Raw genomic sequence first — 23279 nt, 5'->3', positions numbered from 1 at the left:
TGTATAGTGGGAGACTCTGCTCTGTGTCTCCTCTCCGGATCCCCTTCCAGTTCTTTGCTCCCAAAGTTCGATCGCCAGTGGTTCAATAGCCAAGGCGAACAGCAGCAGGGACGATGGGCATCCCTCACTTGTGCCTCTGTGCTGCTGGAAGTACTTAGAGCTGGTGGTATTTGTCTGTACGTTCGCTGAGGGAGTGTTGTATGTGAGTTTCACCCAGGTGGTGAACCCTGTTCCAAGCCCGAACCGCTCCAGTACCTCTGAGGTACGTCAATTCGACTCTGTCGAAGGTCTTTCTGCATCCAGGAAGAAAGGCCTATCACCTAAAGTATTCCCGAGCAGCACGGTAGCACAGTGGTTAGCACTGCAACTTCACAGCGCCAAGGTCCCAGGTTAGATTCCTGGCTGGGTTACTGTCTGTGGAGAGTCTGCACGTTCTCCACGTGTCTGCGTGGGTTTCCTCCGGGTGCTCCGGATTCCTCCCATAAGTCCCGAAAGACATGCTTGTTAGGTCAATTGGACATTCTGAATTTAAAAAACCTACTGTGTTCTCTCCTGGATGGGGTCATGATCATGTTCAACAGGTGCCTGATGTTCGATGTTAGCTGTCTCCCCTTGACAAAGTCCATCTGGTCTTCTGCTGCCACCTCTGGTATGCAGTCCTCCAGCCTTTTGGCTAGGGTCTTGGCCAGTATTTTCATGTCTGTGTTTAGCAGCGAGATGGTTCTGTAGGAACTGCATTCTGTTGAGTCTTTGTCCTTTTTAGGTATCGGTGAGATTGAGGCTTGTGCTGGCGTAGGTGGCAGTGAATCTGTGAACTTCTCCCGTACACATGGGGCCAGTACCGTCGCAAATCTTTTGTAGAAGTCTGCCAGGAAACCGTCCGTTTCCAGCACCTTCCCCGCCTGCATGGAGCTGATACTCTTATGATTTCTCCCAGTTCTACCGGCGTTTCCTCCCCCACAACTGGCATGTCCAGTCCATCGAACAACTGCTTCATCCACAAGTCTCCTGCTGGGGGCTCGGAGGTGTACAGCCCCTGGTGGTAGGCCACTAAAACCTTGTTGACCTTATCCGGCTCCTCTACTAAGATGTGTTTGACCCTAATCTGGGCTATTTCCCTCGTGACTGCCTGCTTTCTCAGCTGGTGAGCCAGCAGGCAGCTGTCCTTGTCTCTGTGTTCCTACAGGGTCCCCCGGGCTTAGGGGAGTTGATGCACTGTTTTCCTCGTGGAGAGCAGATCAAGGTCCATCTGTAACTTCTTCCTCTCTGCCAGGAACTCTATGGTCGGGGCCTCGGAGTATCGCCGGTCTATTTCCAGTATGGAGTTGACTAGCCATTGCCTAGCCGCCCTCTCTTCCCTGTCTCTTTTGCTTTGTAAGCAATAATTTCACCATTTATCGCAGCCTTCTGTGCTTCCCAGAACGTGGAGGGTGAAATCTCCCCATTCTGGTTATTAGTAACATAATCGTCTGTAGCCTGTGATATTTTCTCGCAGAAAGTCTTATCGGCCAGGAGGGCCGTATCCAACATCCAAGGGGGAGAGTTGGCACTGCCCAACTCCAAATTCGCATCCATATAATGTGGAGTGTGGCCGGAGATTACAATTGTGGAACATTCCACTCTTATTAGCCTTGGAAGCACCACTTTCCCCACTACGAAGAAGTCGATCCGTGAATATGCATTGTGTATTTGGGAGAAGAAGGAGAACTCCTCCCCTGGGTGGGTGAACCGCCATGCGTCCACCACCCTCATCTGCTCCATAAATAGGCTGAGTTCTTTCGCCATGTTGGAGGTCTTTCCTGATTTGGGGTTCGACCTGTCCATCCGTGGGTCCTGTACACAGTTAAAGTCTGCCCCCAAGATCTGTCTGTGTGTGTCTATGTTGGGGATTTCCGCCATGATCTTCTTGATAAATTTGTATTGTCCCAGTTGGGAGCGTATACATTCACGAGGGCTACCAGTGCCTTGTCCAGGATGCATCTGATCATGACGTACCGCCCCCGTGGCCCCGTAACCATCCTTGTTGCTGTGAACGCCGACCTCTAACTTAACAGTCTGGCCCTTGTCCTGTAGCAGGAATGGTAGGTCTATCCCACACAGCTCTTCCTTACCCGCAATCAATCTTTCTGCCTCAGGTGTGTCTCTTGGAGGAAGACTGTGTAGGCTTTCATACTTTTCAGGCGGGCGAAAAAGACTGGATCTGTTCACTGGGCCGTTAAGTCCCCTGAAGTTCCAGGTGACTATCCTGATGGGGGGTTTTAGTCCCCTGCTCCTGTGGGATCAACTTGGTGGACACACCCCTGCACTCCGGGGTATCCCTTCACCGCAGCTTTAATGTCCGCCTTCATCTCTTCCCTATGCTCCCTCAATTCTCGAGAGAAACATCCTCCACCTTCTGGCGAGGCCCGAGTTTCGCTACCTCGTGCGTCGGCCGGCTCCGTCATTTGTTTGTCCAGGCTTTTTTCGCTTTTGGTTTCCACGTTCTCTGGATTGACTGCTATTTGGCATTTTTCTTCTTGTCGTGGTGCGGGGATGTTTTTTTTTTTGTGTCAGCAGGATTTTCCAGGCGAAAATCCTATTTTTCAGGTTCATGGGAGGAGAGCAACCTGATGTGAGACTTGTCAGCGTATACCCATCACTGGAAGTTCCTTTCCGTTCCATTCTCATCCCAGCCAGAGATCACTTTCATTAGATCTTTGAGCTCCCATTTGGCTACTTCGGATACGTCTCAAAGATTGGCACAGTGGTTAGCACTGCTGCCTCACAGCTCCAGGGACCCGGGTCCGATTCCGACCTCGGGTGACTGTGTGGAGTTTGCACTTTTCTTCCTGTGTCTGCGTGGGTTTCCTCCGGATTCCTCCCACAGTCCAAAGATGAGCAGGTTAAGTGGATTGGCCCTGCTAAATTGCCCCTTTAGTGTCCAGAAGATTAAGTGTGTGTTACTGGGTTGCAGGGATAGGGTTAAGGCATGGGCTTATGTAGGGTGCTCTTTCCAAGGGCATGTGTAGACTCGATGGGCTGAATGGCCTCCTTCTGCATTGTAAATTCTATGATTCTTGGTGCCCTATTTCTCATCTCCATGTTGCCTCTCGGCGACATCACCTGAAAGTGCAGTGCCAGTTTTCACTGTGCCCAGCTCTTTCTCACCATCAGGCCTCCCAACCTCTTCTATGTCTCTAAATTTTCAGACTGATTGTCCAACATCCAGTACAGATTGAGCAAAAATTTCCTCCAGCTAAATATCAGGAAACTGGTCTTTGGTCCCTGCCACAAACGTGTAGCCTCCATGGGGCTTTCATCCCCCTGACAATTATGTGACACTGAACCAAAACTCTTTGCAACCTTGGGCGTCATACGTCACCCCAAACTGACCTTACAGCCACATAGTCCATGCCATCAACAAGGCCATCTATTTCCACCTTTTAACATTGGTCCATCCCTGGAATAGCCCATCTGCTGAAACCCTAGTTAATGTTACCTCTCGACTTGACAATTCCAACACATTCTGGCTGACCACGAGCATCCTACTGTTTGTGAACTTGAAGTCATCCAAAATTCTGCCTGTATCCTTACTCTTACCAAATCCTGTTCATCCATCACTGCACACTCTTGTCGCCTGGTTAAGCAATGCCTCGGTTTTAAAATTCTCATTCTTATTTTCAAATCCTACCTCTAATCTCCAGCCATGCAACCCTCCGATACCTGTGCTCCCCCAATTCTGACATTTTTGAGCATCTCTGATTGTAATCATTCCTCCATTGGCAACCATGCCTTCAGCTATCTGGCCCCAAGTTCTGGAATTCTCACCCTAAATCTGTTTCTCTTCCTCTCTTTCATCCTTTCAGGTGCTCCTTAAAACCTACCTCTGAAATAAAGCTTTTCATCTCTAATGTTTCCTGATGTGACTTGGTGTTAAATTTTGAATTTTAAATAGCCTGTGATGGGACTTGCGAAGTTTTACTACAGTAAAGGTACTATATGAATAAGAGTGTATTTTTTTTAAATAAAAAAATTTAGTGTACCCAATTCATTTTATCCAATTAAGGGGCAATTTTGTGTGGCCAATCTGACATTGGACCCAATGGGGACACTTAAGTTAAGAATGCCCTTAAACCAATCACTATGACTAAGTCTTAAGCAATGCCTTCTAATATCTCCTTTAGCTTGGCATCTATTATTTTCTGAATACACCTCTGAGAAGCGCCCTGAAACATTTTTCTCTGATAAAAGAGCTACATAAGTGGAAGGGGTTTAGAGTGGGCATTAAATACGTGGTACTAGTTGGGAGGGAGCAGACGCTTTGTAACATTTTCTCATTAAATTGTTCAGTGTCTCTGGCATATGATACGTAACTTCATTTGAAGAGGAAAATACCACATCCAAAGTTGGAAAAACAGGAAATATAGTTTAAGTTATAGAAGTGCAAACGTAATGAAAGTTTTATTACGAATGTCATCAAAGTTGAATTGGTTCTTTCTAGGTTGATGTTGAAATTTGGACTTCCCCATAGCATGTTTATTAAGACTTCTGTCAAGTGGAATTTGTAACCGGAATATCAGGAAACATTTTTTTCAAACGAATGAACTAAGGCAGATCTTTCTCATATGTTGCAGATCATGCTGAACAATCCATTGTTTGCAGGAAACCCTCAGCTGCAAGACCAAATGAGGCAACAGATCCCCAACTTTCTGCAGCAGGTAACAAGTTTGTTTCTGGCTTCACCCATTTCCCTATACTGAATCGCTTGCTACATTCACATCAAACTTTGCAAGTGATTGAGAGTAGTTGGAAGGTGTTAAACTGCTTCTATCTGTAAATATTCAGCTGTACTGATTGTGAATAAATTGTGCAAATACTCTGAAGTAAAATGAGCTGTTATGACACATGCACCCAAGATCTGGAGATATCTGCAATATAATTTAATTTAATAATCTTTATTGTCACACGTAGGCTTACATTAACACTGCAATGAAGTTACTGTGAAAAGCCCCTAGTCGCCACACTCCGGCGCCTGTTCAGGTACACAGAGGGAGAATTCAGAATATCCAATTCACCTAACAGCACATCTTTCGGGACTTATGGGAGGAAACCGGAGCACGGAGGAAACCCACGCAGACACTGGGAGAATGTGCAGACTTCGCAGACAGTGACCCAAGCCAGGAATCTAACCTGGGGTGCTAACCACTGTGCAACCGTGCCGCGTATTGGGATTAAATTAATTAGATAACTATTTTTGTTTTATTTATTTTATGCTTTGCATGTTTCACAATATGGAAATCAAGACATTCAATCCACTGTAGTCTCTGATACATCCACAACAAATCAGCATTTTGCTTAATCCTTCTCAAGATATTGTGGTATCTTCTTGACTCCCAAGTTCTGCCTGTTTTCATGTCCAAGCCAATGAGTTGATGCACTCACTGTTTCACAGTGAAACCCAAATCACCTCATTCTGGTGTTTCCTTTTATCAGTTTTCCTCTTGTACTTTTCATTGCCTGGAGCAATATGAAACACGGTTACTTGCATTTCCTTTCTTCAACCCTGGCGAGGAAGAGTTGATTTTAACCCTGGTGGATTTGAGCTGTTTGTGTGGAGATGTGCAATCTGGCGTGTTGACTGTGTATTTTACTGATTTGTTATTGTGCTACAAAGCATGCTGGAGTATCTTAAGGTCACGATGTAGCAAATAGGTGAACCCAAAGTTTTCAATCTTAAACAAAGTATCATGTTTTAATTCCAGATGCAGAATCCTGAAACATTGTCTGCTATGTCAAACCCAAGAGCCATGCAGGCTTTACTACAGATTCAGCAAGGCCTGCAGACATTATCTACTGAGGCCCCAGGGCTTCTGCCAGGGTAAGAGCTTTGTTATGAAATGGTAGCTACACACTGCTCCATAAATATAAATAGAAATTGGATGTTAAGGCCTGAACATACTATTGTCGCTGCTTTACTTTGTGTTGTAAATATTATTTAACACCAAGGCCAGCATGACCATGCTAGTGTTTATGCTCAATTTGAACATTCTCCCATCCTTTAGCTAACTCCATCAACGCATCCTGCTATTCCTTCCTGCCTTGTGTGTTGGTTCCAAATGTGCCAGTCATCTTAAATGTATTCAGCAAGTGCACTGATTACTGGACGTTAATGAGGATTGAATTAATGTATTGTGTGAAGAACACATTAGGTTTGGCTTCTAATCGATACTCTCAATTTCTTAACAATTTCCCTCTCCACAGCGACAGGATGGGTTAGTCCATTGTGCCTCTACCTAATATATACAGTTGTTACATTAACGAGCAAAAAAATGGCCCTACAACTCTGTGGATTGCTTCTCTCTGGTTAGTGAATAGCTGACTGGCAACATTTGACAAATCCAATTACTTGACGAGTTTTAACAATGAGCAAAAAATACAAAAGGAAGTATCCACTTCCTTGACAAAAAGTGCCCTGCACCTTCAGTCATGACCCTTTTTGGAGGACTTAAATGTGAGTTGTGAATGAATTACTGTGTATGCCTAGCAGGACATCGTTCTGCTCGTGTGTTTGTAACCGTTTTTGCCGAAGAGCTTGCTATGATGCATTTGCAATAAAATATTTTTATTGAAGTATTTGTAAAATTTTATAACAAAAACAGAAAAAGAACAATAAGTGTTAAACATTAACATAGTGCAAAAATAGTTATTTCCCCAAACGGCTCTGGCTTCACAGACCACCGAAAATGGCAAAACAAACAAACACACTTTTACCCCCCCCCCGTGCCAAAAGCTGCTACTGCCGACAGTTTAAATGAAATTTCCCCAATAAAGTCGACGAACGGCTGCCATCTCCAGGAGAACCCTAACATTGATCCTCTTAGGGCAAACTTTATTTTCTCGGGGCTGAGAAACCCAGCCATGTCACTAACCCAGGTCTCTACACTCGCGGGGGGGGCCTTCAAGTCCCTCCATATTAACAGGATCTGTCTCCGGGCTACCAGGGAGGCAAAGGCCAGGACGCGACCTCTTTCACTCCCTGAACTCCCGGGTCTTCTGACACCCCAAAGATCGCCACCTCTGGACTCGGCACCACCCATGTTCCTCGCACCTTCGACATTGCCCTGGCAAACTTCTGCCAGAACCCTCCAAGCTTCGGGCATGCCCAAAACATATGGACATGGTTTGCTGGGCTCCCCGCACACCTCACACATCTGTCTTCTATCGTGAAAAACTTGCTTATCCATGCCGCTGTCATGTGTGCCCGGTGTACCATTTTAAACTGTATTAGACTGAGCCTGGCACATGATGAGAAGGAATTGACCCTACTTGGGGCTTCCGCCCATAGTCCCGGCTCGAACTCCCCCCCCTAACTCCTCCTCCCACTTGCCTTTAAACTCCTCCACCAGGGTTTCCTCCGCCTCCGACAGCTCCTGGTAGATATCCGACACCTTCCCCTCCCCCACCCAGGTACCAGACACTACTCTATCCTGTATCCCCCATGGCGGCAGCAGCGGGAAGGCCACCACCTGCTTCCTCAGGAAGGTCCGCACTTGTAGATACCAAAAGCCGTTCCCTGGTGGCAATTTAAATTTGTCCTCCAGCGCCTGCAGGCTAGGAAAGCTCCCATCTATAAACGGGTCACCCATCCTTCTAATACCCGCCCTCTGCCAACTCTGGAACCCGGCAGGAACCTGTCGTTATTACATATTGGGGTCCAGACCGATGCTCCCTCCACCCTCTTGTGTCTCCTCCACTGCCCCAGATCTTCAGTGTCGCCACCACCACCGGACCTGTGGAGTAACGGGCCGGCGAGAACGGCAGAGGTGCCGTTACCAGCGCTCCCAAACTGGTGTCTTTGCATGACGCCGCCTCCAACCGCTCCCGTGCCGACCCCTCCCCCAATACCCACTTCCTGATCATGGCAATGTTGGCCGCCCAGTAGTAGTTGCAAAATTTCGGCAGCGCCAGCCCACCCTCCACCCCCCCGATTGCGTTCCAGCAGCACTCTTTACTCGTGGGGTCTTGTTCGCCCACACAAATCCTGAGATGATCTTATTAACCCGCTTGAAAAAGGCCTTGGGGATGAAGATGGGAAGGCACTGGAATACAAATAGAAATCTGGGGAGGACCGTCATTTTCACGGTCTGTACCCTCCCCGCCAGTAACAGCGGGAGCATGTCCCATCTTTTAAAGTCCCCTTCCATTTGTTCCACCAGCCGGGTCAGATTAAGATTGTGCAACGAATCCCACTTCCGGGCCACCTGTATACGCAGATAACGAAAGCTCTTCTCTACCCTTCTCAGCGGCAGCTTCTTCAGTCTCTTCTCCTGTCCTTTTGCCTGGATCACAAACAACTCGCTCTTCCCCACGTTCAATTTATACCCTGAGAAACTGCCAAATTCTCTTAAGATCCGCATGACCTCCCCCATCCCCTCCAGTGGGTCCGAAATATACAGGCGGAGATCATCCACGTAGAGCGAGACCCGATTGCGCCAGCATCCTGCTCGCTTTCTCCCCATATTCATACACCGCACCCCTAGCCTTCCTTAACTGTTCTACCACTTTCCCTGTGGTCAACAATTCAAACCCGCCTGAAGCTGCACCGCTCCCTCAGGAGTCCCGCGTCAGAACTAAAAAGTCAATATGGGAATAAACTTTCTGGACATGGGAGAAGAAGGAAAACTCCTTTACCCTCGGCCGTGTAAACCTCCAGGGGTCTACGCCCCCCATCTGTTCCATAAAGCCCTTCAGCTCCCTTGCCGCCTCTGGCCTCTTCCCTGTCCTGGATTTTGAGCGATCCAATTCAGGTTCAATGACCGTATTAAAGTCCCCTCCCATGACCAAGTTGTGTGACTCCACGTCCGGGATTTTGCATAACACGCGCCTCATAAAATCCACATCCTCCCAGTTCGTGACGTAGACATTCACAAGCACCACTCGGACCCCCTCCAGCTTCCCACTCACCATGATATACCTACCCCCTTTATCAGCCACTATTCTCCCAGCCTCAAATGCCAGTCGCTTGCAGATCAGAATTGCTACCCCCCTGATCTTCGAGTCCAGCCCAGAGTGGAACACCTGACCCACCCAACCCTTCCTTAATCTCATCTGGTCTGTGACCTTCAGATGTGTCTCCTGGAGCATTGCCACGTCTGCCTTTAGTCCCTTTAAATGCACAAACACGCGCGCTCTCTTCACCGGCCCATTCGGACCTCTCGCGTTCCAAGTAATCAGCCTGGATGGGGGGCTACCCCCCGCCCGCCTAGCCATCACCCTTTTTTGGACAGCCCCGAGCCCGCGCCCCCCCGGCACCCCCTTAAGCAGCAGCTGCCCCTGACCCTCCTTTTATTCCCTGAAGAAAAGTTCCCCCTTGCCCGCAGAGCAGCCACCCACCCCCTCCCCCCTAACACCAGAAACCTAATCCCCCAAATCAAATACCAACTCAACACTAAGCCACCCCCCACCATGCTTCTGAGAATCAGCTGATCCATGCTGACGCCGATAGCCCCCACCCCTGGAGCCAGTCAGACTATCGCCCTGTTGTTCGGACCCCTCTCCCCACATAGAAAAAACCTATTTACAAGATCACATTCCCCAGTAAGCAAACATCAGCTCTCCAAAATCCATTAGCATAACCATAAAGCCGAACAGTCACACTCGCAACAAAACCGAGTCCCCCGAAGAGTAGTGCTAACTTCAGGCCCCCCCCCCCCCCCCCCCCCTCCCCGTATCAACCACCTTCTGAACAAAGCGCTTCCAACCGTCCCCCCAACCTGCTCTCTCGCCCACGACTAACCACAATCTTGTTTAAAACCGAACACAATTACAAACCGTCGCTGCCTCCCATCTTCGAAGCATTGTGTCCCTCAACTCAAGTCCAACTTCTCTCCAATAGATGTCCAGACATCATCTGGCGACTCGAAATAATAGTGTCAGTCCTCGTGCTTTACCCACAGTCTCGCTGGATATAGCACCCCAAACTTCACCCCCTTCTTAAAGAGGGTCGTATTTGCCCGGTTGAACCCTGCATCTCTCTTGGCCAGCTCCGCACCCAGGTCCTGATAGATGTGCACCTTACTATTCTCCCACTTGCTGCTTCGTTCCTTCTTGGCCCATCGCAGGATGCGCTCCTTGTCAAAAAATCGGTGAAAACGGACCACCATGGCCCTTGGGGGGGGGGTCGTTCGCCTTGGGTTTCCTTGCGAGGGCACTGTGCGCTCCATCCAGCTCCAGGGGTCGAGGGAAAGCCCCCGCTCCCATCAACGACTCCAGCATACTCGCCGCATACGCTCCCGCATCTGATCCCTCAATGCCTTCAGGAAGGCCAATGATTCTTAAATTCTGCCTCTTGGTTCTGTTCTCCAGCTTCTCCTGCATCTGCTTGTGGCGGTCATCTAGCACCTCCACCTTGTGCTCCAGTCCAGTTATCTTGTCCTCTTGGTTGGAGAGTTTTAATTCGATCTCCTGGATCGCTTTCCCCTGGGCTGCCTGAGTCGCAACCATTTGGTCGATCGATACTTTCATCGGTTCAAGCGTATCCCTTTTTAGCTCGGCAAAGCAACTCTTGAAAAACTCTTATCTGTTGCTCCTTCGGCCAGTGAGCCGCCGCTCCCTGGTCCTTGCCGTCTGTCATGCTTCGCCGCACTGCCAGCTCCCCTCGCTTCCCTCTTTCAGGACTAATTCGTTTCACACGGCCACTTCTGGTCCAGCTATCCATACACTGGGGGGGGGGGAAATCCTCCTTACTGATGCTAACTCCACCGATTTATTTCATAAAGTCCCCAAAAATCCAGGAAAAAAAGATCCGAAAGTCCGATTCAGACAGGAGCTATCGAATGTGTGACCACCTCCTCCATGGCTACCACCGGAAGTCCCGCATTTGCTCTGTTAAAGTTTGCTTTATTGTTCAATGATTTTATATGATTTAATTGCTGCTATTATTTGAACTTTTTTTACTCTAACCACTGCCATTTCAATTTAATATATACAATATAATTTTTATATGGAATGCACAGGGAATAGATAGTGCTGGTTAATTAAAAATGCCAGTAAACTGAGAATTAAATTAATTTACCAATAGAATACAGCCCAATAGGAGTATGAACTAATATGCAGGTACTCCATAAGCAAAGACCAGTACTCCTTGTAGTTTTAAATCTTTAACAGTACAATAAAATATAAAATAATACACAATGCAGGTACAAGTTCCAGATAACCTTTACAATAATCTTTATTAGTATCACAAGTAGGCTTACCTTAACACGTCAATGAAGTTACTGTGAAAATCCCCTAGTCGCCACACTACAACACCTGTTCGGGTACACAGAGAATTCAGAACGTCCAATTCATCTAACAAGCACGCCTTTCGAGACTTTTTGTAGGAGGAAACCGGAGCACTTGAAGGAAACCTACACAGATCTGGGAAGTCCATGCAGACTACACACGAGACTGTGCAGCTGGGTCCCTGGTGCTGTGAAGCAACAGTGCTAACCACTGTGCTACCGTGACACTTACTTTGTAATTGCTTCCAGTTGATTAAGTGACTATTTGTATTATGGAAACATCAGAAATACCAATTGGTAGAGTGCAGAACAACAAAGTTTACTATAAAAATTTACTAGGCAACATATTCCAAAGTCTATATTGTTTTGCTGCAGAATTTGGTCATGCGTGCTGCAAATATCAGCTTTGAGATGGCACAGAATTCTAAGCACACTGCTTGTGATGTAGCTTTTGGAAATCTTCGACGTTGTGCTGTGAACTGAATGTTGTTAATATCTCACTTTCCCCACGTTGACAGGTTTGTTTAAAGTATTCTGTTTAATTTTTCTCTTTTAAGATATGGCGGTGGTATTGGTGGAATTGGCACAGTTGCCCCCAATCCAAATGAAAATACTGGTGGAGCAGGTGGAACAGTAGGAACTGATAGCGGACAGCAACATTTTGTGCAGCAGATGTTGCAAGCATTAGCTGGAGCAAACTCCCAGGTAGTGTGATATGAGGTGAAAATACAGTTGGTCAGTAATTCTGTTGTAACATGACATGTAACAGATTCCAGTCTCTCAAGGGAGGATAGTGGTGGCTATGGCATCAACATTAAATCCACCTGTTTATAAAACAATTGATCATAATTATAACTGTATAACTTCCCTGTAATCTGGAAGGTTGCTGGATTTCTGGGTTGAAATCCTAAAACCTAGTTGGGAAAAGCCTGGCTGTTCTTTGCGGTTTCCCCGTAGCACCTTAATTGAGATCAACACTGGCAGTTTTGGGGATAGAGTTGTGCACCCAGTCATACCGTATACCACACTTGCATCTTATTCACCCGAGAAGAGAAGTTGGTTAGGATTAGACTGAGGAAGAGGTATTTAAATGCCATCAAAGTAGAAAAGACGGCCAGTCCAGATGGGATGTGTCCTGGGTTGCTGAGGGAAGGGTAGAAATGTGGAGGCTCTGAACACAACCTTTCATGCCTTAAATAGGGACCTGGTACCGATGGGTTGAAGGATTAAAAATGTTACGTTCTTTTTTTCAATAAAAAAGGAAGAAAGATAACTAGCTAACCACAGGTCTGTCAACCTAAAGGCTCTTAATGTTAATAATCTGGAATTTCATTGCCACTTGGAAAATGTGGGTTAACCAATTGTAGTCAATACAGATTTCTTAAAGACATTTTATTTCATATTTAACTGACTTGATTAAGTTTTGTGAAGAAGTAACAAAGTGATGAGGTTAAGGCAGCTATAATACATGTGTGTATGGACTTTGGTCAGAAAAGTTGAAGTCTGGAATTAAGGAGCAATTTGGATACAAAGTTATCAAGGGGCGTAGAGGTGAGTGGATTTTCAGATCCGAGAGAAATATACTCTGGTGTCCCACAGGGGTATTGTTTTAGTATTAAGACTACTGCTCTCTGATATGTATTCATGACATGGACCTTGATATACAGGACATGATTTCAAAGTTTGTAAATTAAACTAAATGGTACAATTTAAAAAATGGTGCAGGAACAGAGAGACCTGAGGCAGTGACCTGGTAACTGATCTCTTTTTGAAGGCTGTAAGAGAGGCAAACTGGATTTATAAATAGAAGCATGGAGTATAAAGGCATGAAGTTATGTTAAACCATTATAAATCATCTGGTTGGGCCTCAGCTGGAGTATTGTATCCAATTCTGGGCACCGCACATTAGGGGAAAGGGTATTGAAGAGAATTATTGCAATAGGGCCAGTGATGAGGGACTTGGTTACATTTTGGGACTAGTGAATCTCCAAGACAACAGGGAAGGTTAAATTAGAGATATGAAAATGAAATGAAAATCGCTTATTGTCACAAGTAGGCTTCAATGAAGTTACTGTGAAAAGCACCTAGTCGCCACATTCCGGCGCCTGTTCGGGGAGGCTGGTACAAGAATCGAACCGTGCTGCTGGCCTGCCTTGGTCTGCTTTAAAAGCCAGCGATTTAGCAGAGTGTGCTAAACCAGCCCCTGAAATGAAAATTGCTTATTGTCACAAGTAGGCTTCAAATGAAGTTACTGTGAAAAGCCCCTAGTCGCCACATTCCGGCGCCTGTTCGGGATTCACCAAGCATTCTGGTGGCAAAGGGATCCGTAACCAGAAAATACACATGAAAAGTTTGCAACGAAAGGGCAGAGGTGAAATAAGCTCATTTTTAGAATACACTGCCTAATGAGAGCAGTGGATAGTAAATTCAGGTGAGAATTATAATTGCAGACCCGAACAGGGAGGGAAGTGGGACTAATTGGATAGATCTTTTGAAGAGCTGGAACAGATATCATGGACAGAATGGTTTATTTCTGTGCAAAGATTTATGAAATGGCAATGTGATAATGACCGGTTAATTGATGGATAAATATTGGTGAGAACTCTGTTCTTATTCGGAATAGTGCTGCGGGATATTTTACGTCCACCTGAAAGGGCAGACAGGGCCTCTGTTTAATGGTTTTCCACCCACTGGATAACAGGAGTCGAAACCATGTCTGACCCATCTCCTGCACCTCTGCTCTCACAGCTTCCCCTTCCTCCTGGAACCAGGATAGTGTCCCTCTTGTCCTCCCTTTTCACCCCACCAGCCTCCGCATTGAAAGGATCATCCTCTGCCAGTTCTGCCAACTCCAGGATGATGCCAACACTAAACACATCTTCCCCTCACTCCCCCTGTCAGCATTCTGTTGGGACTGTTCCCTCTGGGATGCCCTGGTCCGCTCTTCCACTCCCAACATCTGCCAGAACCCTTCCCATGCAATCGCAGAAGGTGCAACATCTGCCCCTACCTCCCTGTTTACCATCCAGCAGCCTAAACACTTTCAGGTGAAGCAGTGCTTCACGTGCACCTCCTTCAATCTGGTTAATTAGGTTCACTGCTCCCAATGTGGTCTACTCTACATTTGAGAGACTAAACACAGGCTGGATGAGGGCTTGGCGGGACACCTTCAGCCCATCCGCAAGCAGGACCCAGACCTTCCTGTCGCTTGTCATTTCAACACACCTGTTCTCATGTCCATGTCCTTGGCCTGCTGCATGTTCCAGTGAAACCCAACACAAACTGGAGGAGCAGCACTTCATCTTCAGATCAGGCACGTTTCAGCCTTTAATCATAGAATCTCTACAGTACAGGAGGAGGCCATTCACCCATCTAGTCTGCACCGACTCTTCGAATAAGCAATCTACCTATGTCCAATCCCCTGTCCACTGCCCTATCTCCATAACCTAACCTGCACATCCCTGGACACTAAAGATCGATTTATCATTGTCAATCCACCTACCCTATACATCTTTGGACTGTGGGAGGAAACCGGAGCACTCGGAGGAAACCCACACAGACACTGGAAGAAAGTGCAAACTCCACACAGACAGTCACCCAAGGCTTGAATTGAACCCGGGTCCCTAGTGCTGAGACAGCAGTGCTAGCCACCGTGCCAACCCTTCTGGACTGAGAACTCTTTACTCCACCCTATTTTTATTTCTAGCAATTTATTTTCATTTTTTGTCATCCTGCTTTCCATCTTGTTTTTTTCCTTACCACCATCACCCCTCCCCTACCCTGCCCCAATAGGGCCAGGTTGTCCTTTGACACACTGCTTACCTTTGTTCTGCCGTTAGCACATTCTGATCTCTTGATGTGCCACTATCAACACGCTTCTCAGCCATGATGACCACCCATTTACATTCCCTTTGTCTTTTCTCCAGTTTCTCCCTTGCCTCCACTTATTGCTGGCCCTCTATCCAGATCCACTGCTCTACCAACGCCCTCACCCCAACAACAATATAAATCTCATCCTATTTCTAGTTCTCTCTCTCTCTCTCTCTCTCTCTCTCTCTCTCTCTCTCTCTGATGAAGAATCATCCAGATTCAAAACATTATTTTTGTTCTCTCTCCACAGATGTTGACAGACCTGTTGAGATTTTCCAGCATTTTGTTTTTGTTTCCAATTCCCGCATCTGCAGTAATTTGCTTTTATCTCTGTTCAACATCTTGTCTGAAAGCATGTAGTGTTCCTTTCACTGTAATAAGATAAACCCTGTACACAAGAAACAAATATGTACAGCTAGAGACACTAATATATTTGATAATTTACTTCATTTATTATTGACTAAAAATTAATCTTCTCTTTAATAACAGGCAGAGTAAGACATATTAGCTCCACATTTAAAACTTGGATTTAATGAGGCTTGTGCAGATGGCTTCTCCAGGTCTGTTCATACCACACGATCAGGCGAGCAGTAATGGTCGTCTTTTCATCAAACTTAAGTAAAAACATGTCCCTTCTTTTATGCCATTTTCTCTTTTGATTTTCTCTTAGCTGGTTGGAACCCTGAGTAATTTATGACTAGTCAGTTGTTTGAATAATTTGCCAAGAGGACCCACATACAGTAACCATTGCTTCCTATAATAGTTTTTTCCCAAGCCAGAGCTTTGTTGTAAATAATCTCTTGATCTTCTTGAGCAGCAAATGACATTTTTGGTTGAATAATAACAGAAAATTCTCAGTAGCAATTGTAAAACTGTTCTGACAAAGGGTCACTGATCTGAAACATTGGGTGATGGAATTTTCAGATCCCGCCCACCCTGAGACAGGAAATGCCCGCCCAAGATCAACGGACCTTTCAACGGTCCGTCAGCTTTTTATGCTCCAGTTTCTGGAGTGCGACTTGAACCTACAACTTCCTGACTCCAAGGCAGAAGACGTGTTACCACTGAGCTACAGCTAATACCTTTTTAAAAATAAATTTAGAGTACTCAATTCATTTTGTCTAATTGAGGGGCAAATTTGCATGGCCAATTCACCTATACTGTACATCTTCGGGTTGTGGGGGCAAAACCCACCCAAACACTGGGAGAATGTGCAAATTCCACACAGTGACCCAGAGCCGGAATCGAACCTGGGACCTCGGCGTCGTGAGGCAGCAGTGTTAACCACTGCGCCACCGTGTTGCCCGAACTGCAGCTAATACCTTAAAGATTGGCTGGAAATTATGGCGACATTGGTTGGCTGAAGACCAGATTGCATTAATTCCAATGTGCTCCATCATAGAATAATCTGTCAATACTTTATTGAGGTATTTTTTTGGCATTGTAAACAGTTACAGCTAACAGAAATGTGCAAAAATCAATATAAAACCACTACTTCAATCAAACCATACTGCACAGGCCCGCTCCTCTCCCCTAGACGCTACCCGCCTATTTATCCCTCCTACTCTACCCTAATCTCCTCCCCCCTGCTAACGTTCACGCTCGAAGAAGTCGATGAATGGTTGCCACCTTCGGGCGAACCCCAGTACAGATCACCTCAAGGCGAACTTAATTTTTTCCATACCCAGAAAACTTGACATGTCCGAAAGCCATAGTTCGGTCTTCGGGGGTTTTGAGTCCCTCCATACCAGCAGTATCCGCCGCCGGGCTATTAGGGAAGCAAAGGCCAGAATATCTGCCTCTTTCTCCCCCTGGAATCCCGGTTCTTCTGAAACCCTGAAAATTGCCACCTTTGGACTCATCACCACCCTTGTTTTCAGCAGCTGGGACATGACCCCCTAAGCTTAGGACATGCCCAAAACATGTGAACATGGTTCGCTGGTCCTCCCGCGCATCTAGCGCACTTGTCCTCTACCCCAAAGAATTTGCTCATCCGAGCTACCGTCATGTGGGCCCGGTGAACAACCTTAAATTGAATCAGGACGAGCCTGGCACATGTTGCGGTTGAATTTACCCTACTCCGAGCTTCTGCCCACAGCCCGTCCTCCATCTCCCCGCCGAGCTCCTCCTCCCATTTGAGTTTCAGTTCCTCCGTCTGGGACTCTTCCCCCTTCATGAGCACCTTGCAAATATCCGAGACTCGACCATCTCCTCCTCCTCCTCCTCTAGGGACTATTCTGTCCTGGATCCCTATTGGCGGGAGGCGTGGGAAGGATGGGACCTGTCTGCATACAAAGTCCCGCACCTGTAAGTACCTAAAGTCATTTCCCCATACCAGCCCATATTTCCCCTCCAAGCCCCTCAAACTCGCCAAGCTCCCCTCCAGGAACATATCGCCCACCCTCGCCCACCGCCATGTTCAAAACCCTCCATCCATGTTCCCGAGGGCGAATCGATGGTTATCTCATATTGGAGCCCAAACAGACGCACCCCCCCCAACCCCACATGCCTCCTCCACTGGCCCCATATCTGCAGGGCCGCCCCCACTACCGGGCTGGTGGAGTAACTGGCCGGCGACAGCGGTAGGGGAGCCGTGACCAGGGCTACCAAACTGGTGCCCCTGCACGAAGCCGCCTCCACTCGCTCCCAGATAGACCCCGGACCCACCATCCACTTCCTTATCATGGCTATGTTAGCCACCCAGGAGTAGTTGATCAGATTCGGCAATGCCAGTCCCCCCTCGCTGCGGCTCCTTTCAAGCATCGCCTTCCTCACCCGCAGGGATTTTCCCGCCCAGACAAAGCTCATGATGATTTTGCCGGTCCTTTTGAAGAAAGACCGTGGGATAAAGATCGGGAGGCACTGGAAGATGAACAGGAATCTAGGGAGGATTGTCATCTTTACCGTCTGCACTCTCCCCGCAAGTGACAGCTGGAGTGCACCCCATCTCCGAAATTCCCTCTTCATTTGTTCCGCCACTCTAGTCAATTTTACTTCTGTCACCTGCCCGAGTCTCGTGCCACCTGTATCCCCAAGTACCGGAAACTTTCCTCCACCAGCCTAAATGGCAGCTCCTTCAGTCTATTCTCCTGGCCCCTTGCCTGCACCACAAACATCTCACTCTTGGCCATATTTAATTTGTACCCTGAAAACGGGCCGAACTTCCTCAATGTTTCCAGTATATTTTCCATCCCGGCCAGTGGGTCCGACACGTACAGGAGCAGGTCATCCGCATGTGGAGTGAGACCCTATGGCCCCCCCCCCCCCCCCCCCCCCCCCCCCCAGTTATTCCCTTCCACCCCTTCGCAGCAGCTCTCAACGCCATCGCCATCGCCAGTGCGAACAGCAACGGGGAGAGTGGGCACCCCTGTCTGGTCCCACAGTGTAGTCTGAAATAATCTGACATCATGTTCGTCCTAACGCTAGCTTTTGGGGCCTGGTACAATAGTCCACCCAATTAACCAGTCCCTCCCTGAACCCAAACCGTCCAAGCGCCTCCCACAAATAGCCCCACTCCACCCGGTCGAAGGCCTTCTCAGCGTCCATTGTCACCACTACCTCCACCTCCTTGCCCGTCGGGGGCATCATGATCACATTAAGTAATCTTAAGTTAGCTGTCAGCTGCCTGCCTTTCACAAACCCTGTCTGATCGTCCCCAATCACCTCCGGTACGCAGTCCTCCATTCTAATCGCCAGAAGCTTGGCATCCACATTGATCAGGGAGATTGGCCTGTATGACCCGCAGGATTCCGGGTCTTTGTCCCGCTTTAGTATCAGCGAGATGGTGGCTTGCGACATCGTCGGTGGCAGGGTCCCTCTGTCCCTTGCCTCATTAAAAACCCTTGTCAGGACCGGTCCCACTATCTCCGAGAACTTCTTGTAAAACTCTACTGGGTATCCATCCAGTCCCAGGGCTTTCCCCGACTGCATGGCCTTTTGGGCCCCCAATACCTCCTCCGCTCTAATCGGGGCCCCCAGCCCGTCCACTAGTCCCCTGCTCACTTTTGGGAAGGTTAGTCCCATCCAGGAACCTTTTCATCTCTTCCGGGGGTTCTGAAGTGTACAGCTTACTATAGAAGTCCCGAAATACCTTATTCAGTCCTGCCGGGTCCTCCACTCTGCTCCCCTCCCCATCAACCACTCTACTTATTTCCCTGGCCGTCTCCCTCTTCCTGAGTTGCTGCACTAGCAATCTGCTGGCCTTCTCCCCATGCTCATACACCCCTCGCCTTCCTAAGTTGTTCCACGGCCCTACTCGTGGATAGCACCCTCAGTTCTGCCTGCAATCTCCGTCTCTCCCTGAGTAGGTCCTCCCCCGGGGACCCCGCATGCTCCTCGTCTATCCGGTGAATTTCCCTAACCAATCAGTCCATTTCTGCTCTGTCCGCCCCGACCCTGTAAGCCCGAATTGAGATCAACTCCCCCCTCACTACTGCCTTCAGCGCCTCCCACAGGGTCGCTGCTGAAACCTCCCCTGTATCGTTCACCTGCAAGTAATTTTGCATACACTTCCGAAGTCTCTCTCACATCCCCTCCTCCAACAACAGTCCTACGTCTAACCTCCATTGTGGGCGTTGGTAATTCGCCCCCCCGACCTGCAGGTCCACCCAGTGCGGGGCATGGTCCGAGATAGTGATTGCTGAGTATTCTTTACCTCCTCTACACAGTCCTTGCTCGAGATAAAAAAATCAGTCCTAGAATATACTTTATGAACATGCGAGTAGAACGAGTAGCCCCTTCCCGTCGGCTGCCTGGCTCTCCATGGGTCCACAGCCCCCATTTGCTCCATGAACCCTTTCAGCTCTCTTGCCATTGGTGGGAGTCTGCCCGTCGTCTCTCCCCCCCCCCCCCCCCCCCCCCCCACATTATCAACCTATGTGAGTCTAGGTCCGGGATCTTCCCCAGCACTCTTTTGATAAAGTCAATGTCATCCCAGTTCGGCGCATATATGTTCACCAGCACCACTCTTCTCCCCTCCAGCTTGCCCCTTACCATAAGGAATCTGCCCCCGCCGTCTGCGACTACGCCCTCCGCCTCAAATTGTACCCGCTTATTGATCATAATTGCTACCCCCCGGGCTTAGAATCCAAGTCCGAGTGGAAGACCTGGCTCAGCCCCCCCCCTCAGCCTAGTCTGGTCAGACACTTTCAGATGTGTCTCCTGCAACATAATTACGTCCGCCTTTAGAGCACGCAAATGCACGAACACACGTGCCCTTTTAACTGGCCCATTTAGTCCCCTGACATTCCAGGTGATCAGCCTGGTTGGGGGGGCACAACCCCCCCCCCCCCCGGTCAGCCATAACCTTTCTTGGGCTCGCCCCCGGCCCATGCGGCGTGCCATTCCTGGCTCGCCTCTTGGCTGCCTCCCACCCCCGACCTCCTTTCCATTACCTACTTCAGACCCCCCCCCCCCCCCACGTCAGCAAAATAACTCTTTCTCCCCCCCCCCCCCCCCCCCCCCCTCACCCCTGCCATTCACTGGCTGAATTCTCTCTTTCTCTTCCTGCCCCCCCCCCCCCAAAACCACCACCACCACCTGACTCCCTTGACTAGCCAATCTGCTAGCCCGGTGACCCTGGAGCAGTCTCACTAAAATGGGAAAAATCAGACAAGATGTAAACATCAACGCAAGGCTGCCCCAGGTACAATACAGTTCCAGCTGTGTACACAGAGAAGTGTTAACCCACGTCCCTTTCTGAGCACCAAAAAGAAAAAAAAAGATATATATAACCCCGCAATACAAGGAAAAAGACCATTCGAGGGGAGGGGGGATACCCTCCTCCCACATCCCCCCCACATCCCCCACAGGCAAAAACTGCCCACAAAAAAAATACACAAGGCACCTTTAAAGCAGTAAACAGTCAACCTGTAGTCCAGGCACAGTAAGTGTCCCTTCAACCAGTAATTCTCGGACCCTAGCTTGCGTCCGTGGGACCTTTTTTCGAGACCAGCCCTTGATCCCTCACAAAGTCCATCGCTTCTTCGGGCTCGGAGAAGTAGTGGTGTTGGCCCTGATGCGTAACCCAAAGACGGGCCGGGAAGAGCAGACCAAACTTCACGTGCTTTTTGAACAACACCTCCTTAACTTGTTTAAAGGCTGCTCGCTGCCTGGCCACCTCCTGGCTTAGGTCCTGGTAAATGCGAAGGACACTGTTATTCCACGTGCTGCTCTTAGCGCTCTTTGCCCACTGCAGCACCCGCTCCTTCTCCACAAACCTGTGGAACCTGATCACCATCGGAAGGGGGGGCCCCCCGGATGCACCTGTCTCGCCTGTACTCGGTGTGCCCCCTCCAGCTCCGGCGGTCGCGGACAGGCTTCAGCCCCCATCAGCTGCATCAACAGGTCCGCCACGAACGCTGTGGCATCAGCTCCCTCCGCCGCCTCCGGGAGGCCGATGATCCTCGGATTTTGTCTACGGGCTCTATTTTCCAGCTCCTCTACTCTGTCCAGCAGTCTTCTCTGTCTCTCCTTCAACCCGTCGACTTCTAGCGCAGTAATCGTCTGCGCGTCCGCCTGCTACTCCACCGCCTCTCCCAGCTCCTTAACCTTTTCATCCTGGTCATCCAATCTCTGGTTCAATTGATCTACTGCCTTCTGAAGTGGGTCCAAGTTATCCCGCTTCAAAGATTCAAAACTGCTTTTTATCACCATGTTTTCCAGCGCCTGCTGGACTGCCGGGTCCGCAGGTCCGCCATCTTTGCTCCTGGGTCAGCTTCCCCAGCACCTTGTCTTTGTCCCTTTCTCTCACGTTTGCGCTGCTTTCTGCTCTCCTGCAGTTCCATGCAGCTCTGCCCGTTCCTCAGCACCTCCGTGGCCACCTTTCCAGCGCTCCGCAGTCCCGCAAAACCGGGGAACCAGATCCTCAAATCCCGCCGGAGTGAGAGCCCCCGAATGTGCGGCTCACTCACTCATTGCCGCCACCGGAAGCCCTGTCAATACTTTGTTGATGCGTAACTATAAAGCTGGACACCTGAAGATCTATGAAATATTCTTGTATTTATTATTGATAGAGAATATCTAGTGACATTATTTTTCATTTTGTTGCCGTTACATGTCACTGCTGAGCAGACTTTGACTCCGAATCCTGAAGTACAGTTTCAGCAACAACTTGATCAGCTCAGTGCGATGGGATTTCTGAATCGTGAAGCCAACCTTCAAGCTCTAATAGCAACAGGTGGAGATGTCAATGCAGCCATTGAAAGGCTACTGGGTTCTCAACCATCTTAGCAATCTTTCTGCAGCTTGCAAATAAATTGTAATTTATTTTTGATATAACAGCAGTTAAACCTTTAAAAACAAATGCTCTTTTCAGCTTGACTTTTGAGGTTCAGTCTTGCAGTTGGAGATGGAGATAATTGCATTATATTAAGTGAGTACACAGAGGCATTTGTACAGTACATGAACATTGAGATTTAAGGCTTTTTTTGAGTCAGGCCAAGATGTTGCATGCATAGAAATTTTCTGTTCTGTTTGTAATTTTTAAAAACTCAGATGAGTCATGTGAATAGTTTTTTGGTCTGACCTGAAAATCCGTTTAAATCTCAAGTCTTGCTGTTTAACTAGCAGCCTCTTGATAGCAATTTGTATAGAACAAAGACTTGCAAGAGATGCAGACGAAACTGATCAAAGCTGCAGTGTCTGACAGCCAGTAGCATATTGTGAACGAAGCATGCATTAAGGCAAATACATCCAAAGACTAAATGCCGAATACCACTGAATCTAATATTTATTATTTTGCTTTATATGCAAAATGAAATGCATAGAAATGTACTTCATTACATATTATTTCATTGAAAATTATTCAATACCTTTCTAGTCTTGTTGAATGCAATTGCAGTGGTTTTCAGCTTCCTAATTTTGGATGACTTCAATTCTTTGTGCAGCTTTAATGAGCTCCTAATTTCTAAACCGTGTGCTTTCAACTACAGCAGATTGGCTTTGGCCAGTGAAAATTCTAGCATACTGTATGTGCATTATAATTTGGGATGTCACTTTTTCTTTTCAAGTGTCATTGGTGATATTAATCTAATTATTTCTCTGAACTGCCTTGTACAAAATATTTAACCTGTCTGTTTTTATCAGTAGTGATTACTTAAGTACACAGACCATTAAAACCAAATTAAAAATAATTTGTTTTGTGATTTT

General features: G+C 47.9%; 1 protein-coding gene across 2 annotated transcripts in view; it reads left to right on the top strand.

The window, feature by feature from the left end:
- The window catches only part of ubqln4 (ubiquilin 4), a 77270-nt gene extending 54745 nt beyond the window's left edge, over positions 1-22525 (top strand). The window contains exons 8-11 of one of the 2 annotated variants that reach the window (XM_072516663.1): positions 4614-4697; positions 5742-5857; positions 11819-11966; positions 22203-22525. In XM_072516663.1, coding sequence (XP_072372764.1) covers positions 4614-4697; positions 5742-5857; positions 11819-11966; positions 22203-22361 — 507 coding nt within the window. In that variant the 3' untranslated portion in view covers positions 22362-22525. Of the gene's footprint in view, positions 1-4613; positions 4698-5741; positions 5858-11818; positions 11982-22202 lie in introns of both variants that reach the window. The other variant, XM_072516664.1, reaches the window with a different exon arrangement.
- The last annotated feature ends 754 nt before the right edge of the window (positions 22526-23279 follow it).

This window comes from Scyliorhinus torazame, chromosome 9 (genome assembly GCF_047496885.1).
Source record: "Scyliorhinus torazame isolate Kashiwa2021f chromosome 9, sScyTor2.1, whole genome shotgun sequence".
Lineage (NCBI taxonomy): Eukaryota > Metazoa > Chordata > Chondrichthyes > Carcharhiniformes > Scyliorhinidae > Scyliorhinus > Scyliorhinus torazame.
Note: the sequence above shows the minus strand (reverse complement) of the source record. Positions and strands in the feature narration are given on the sequence as shown.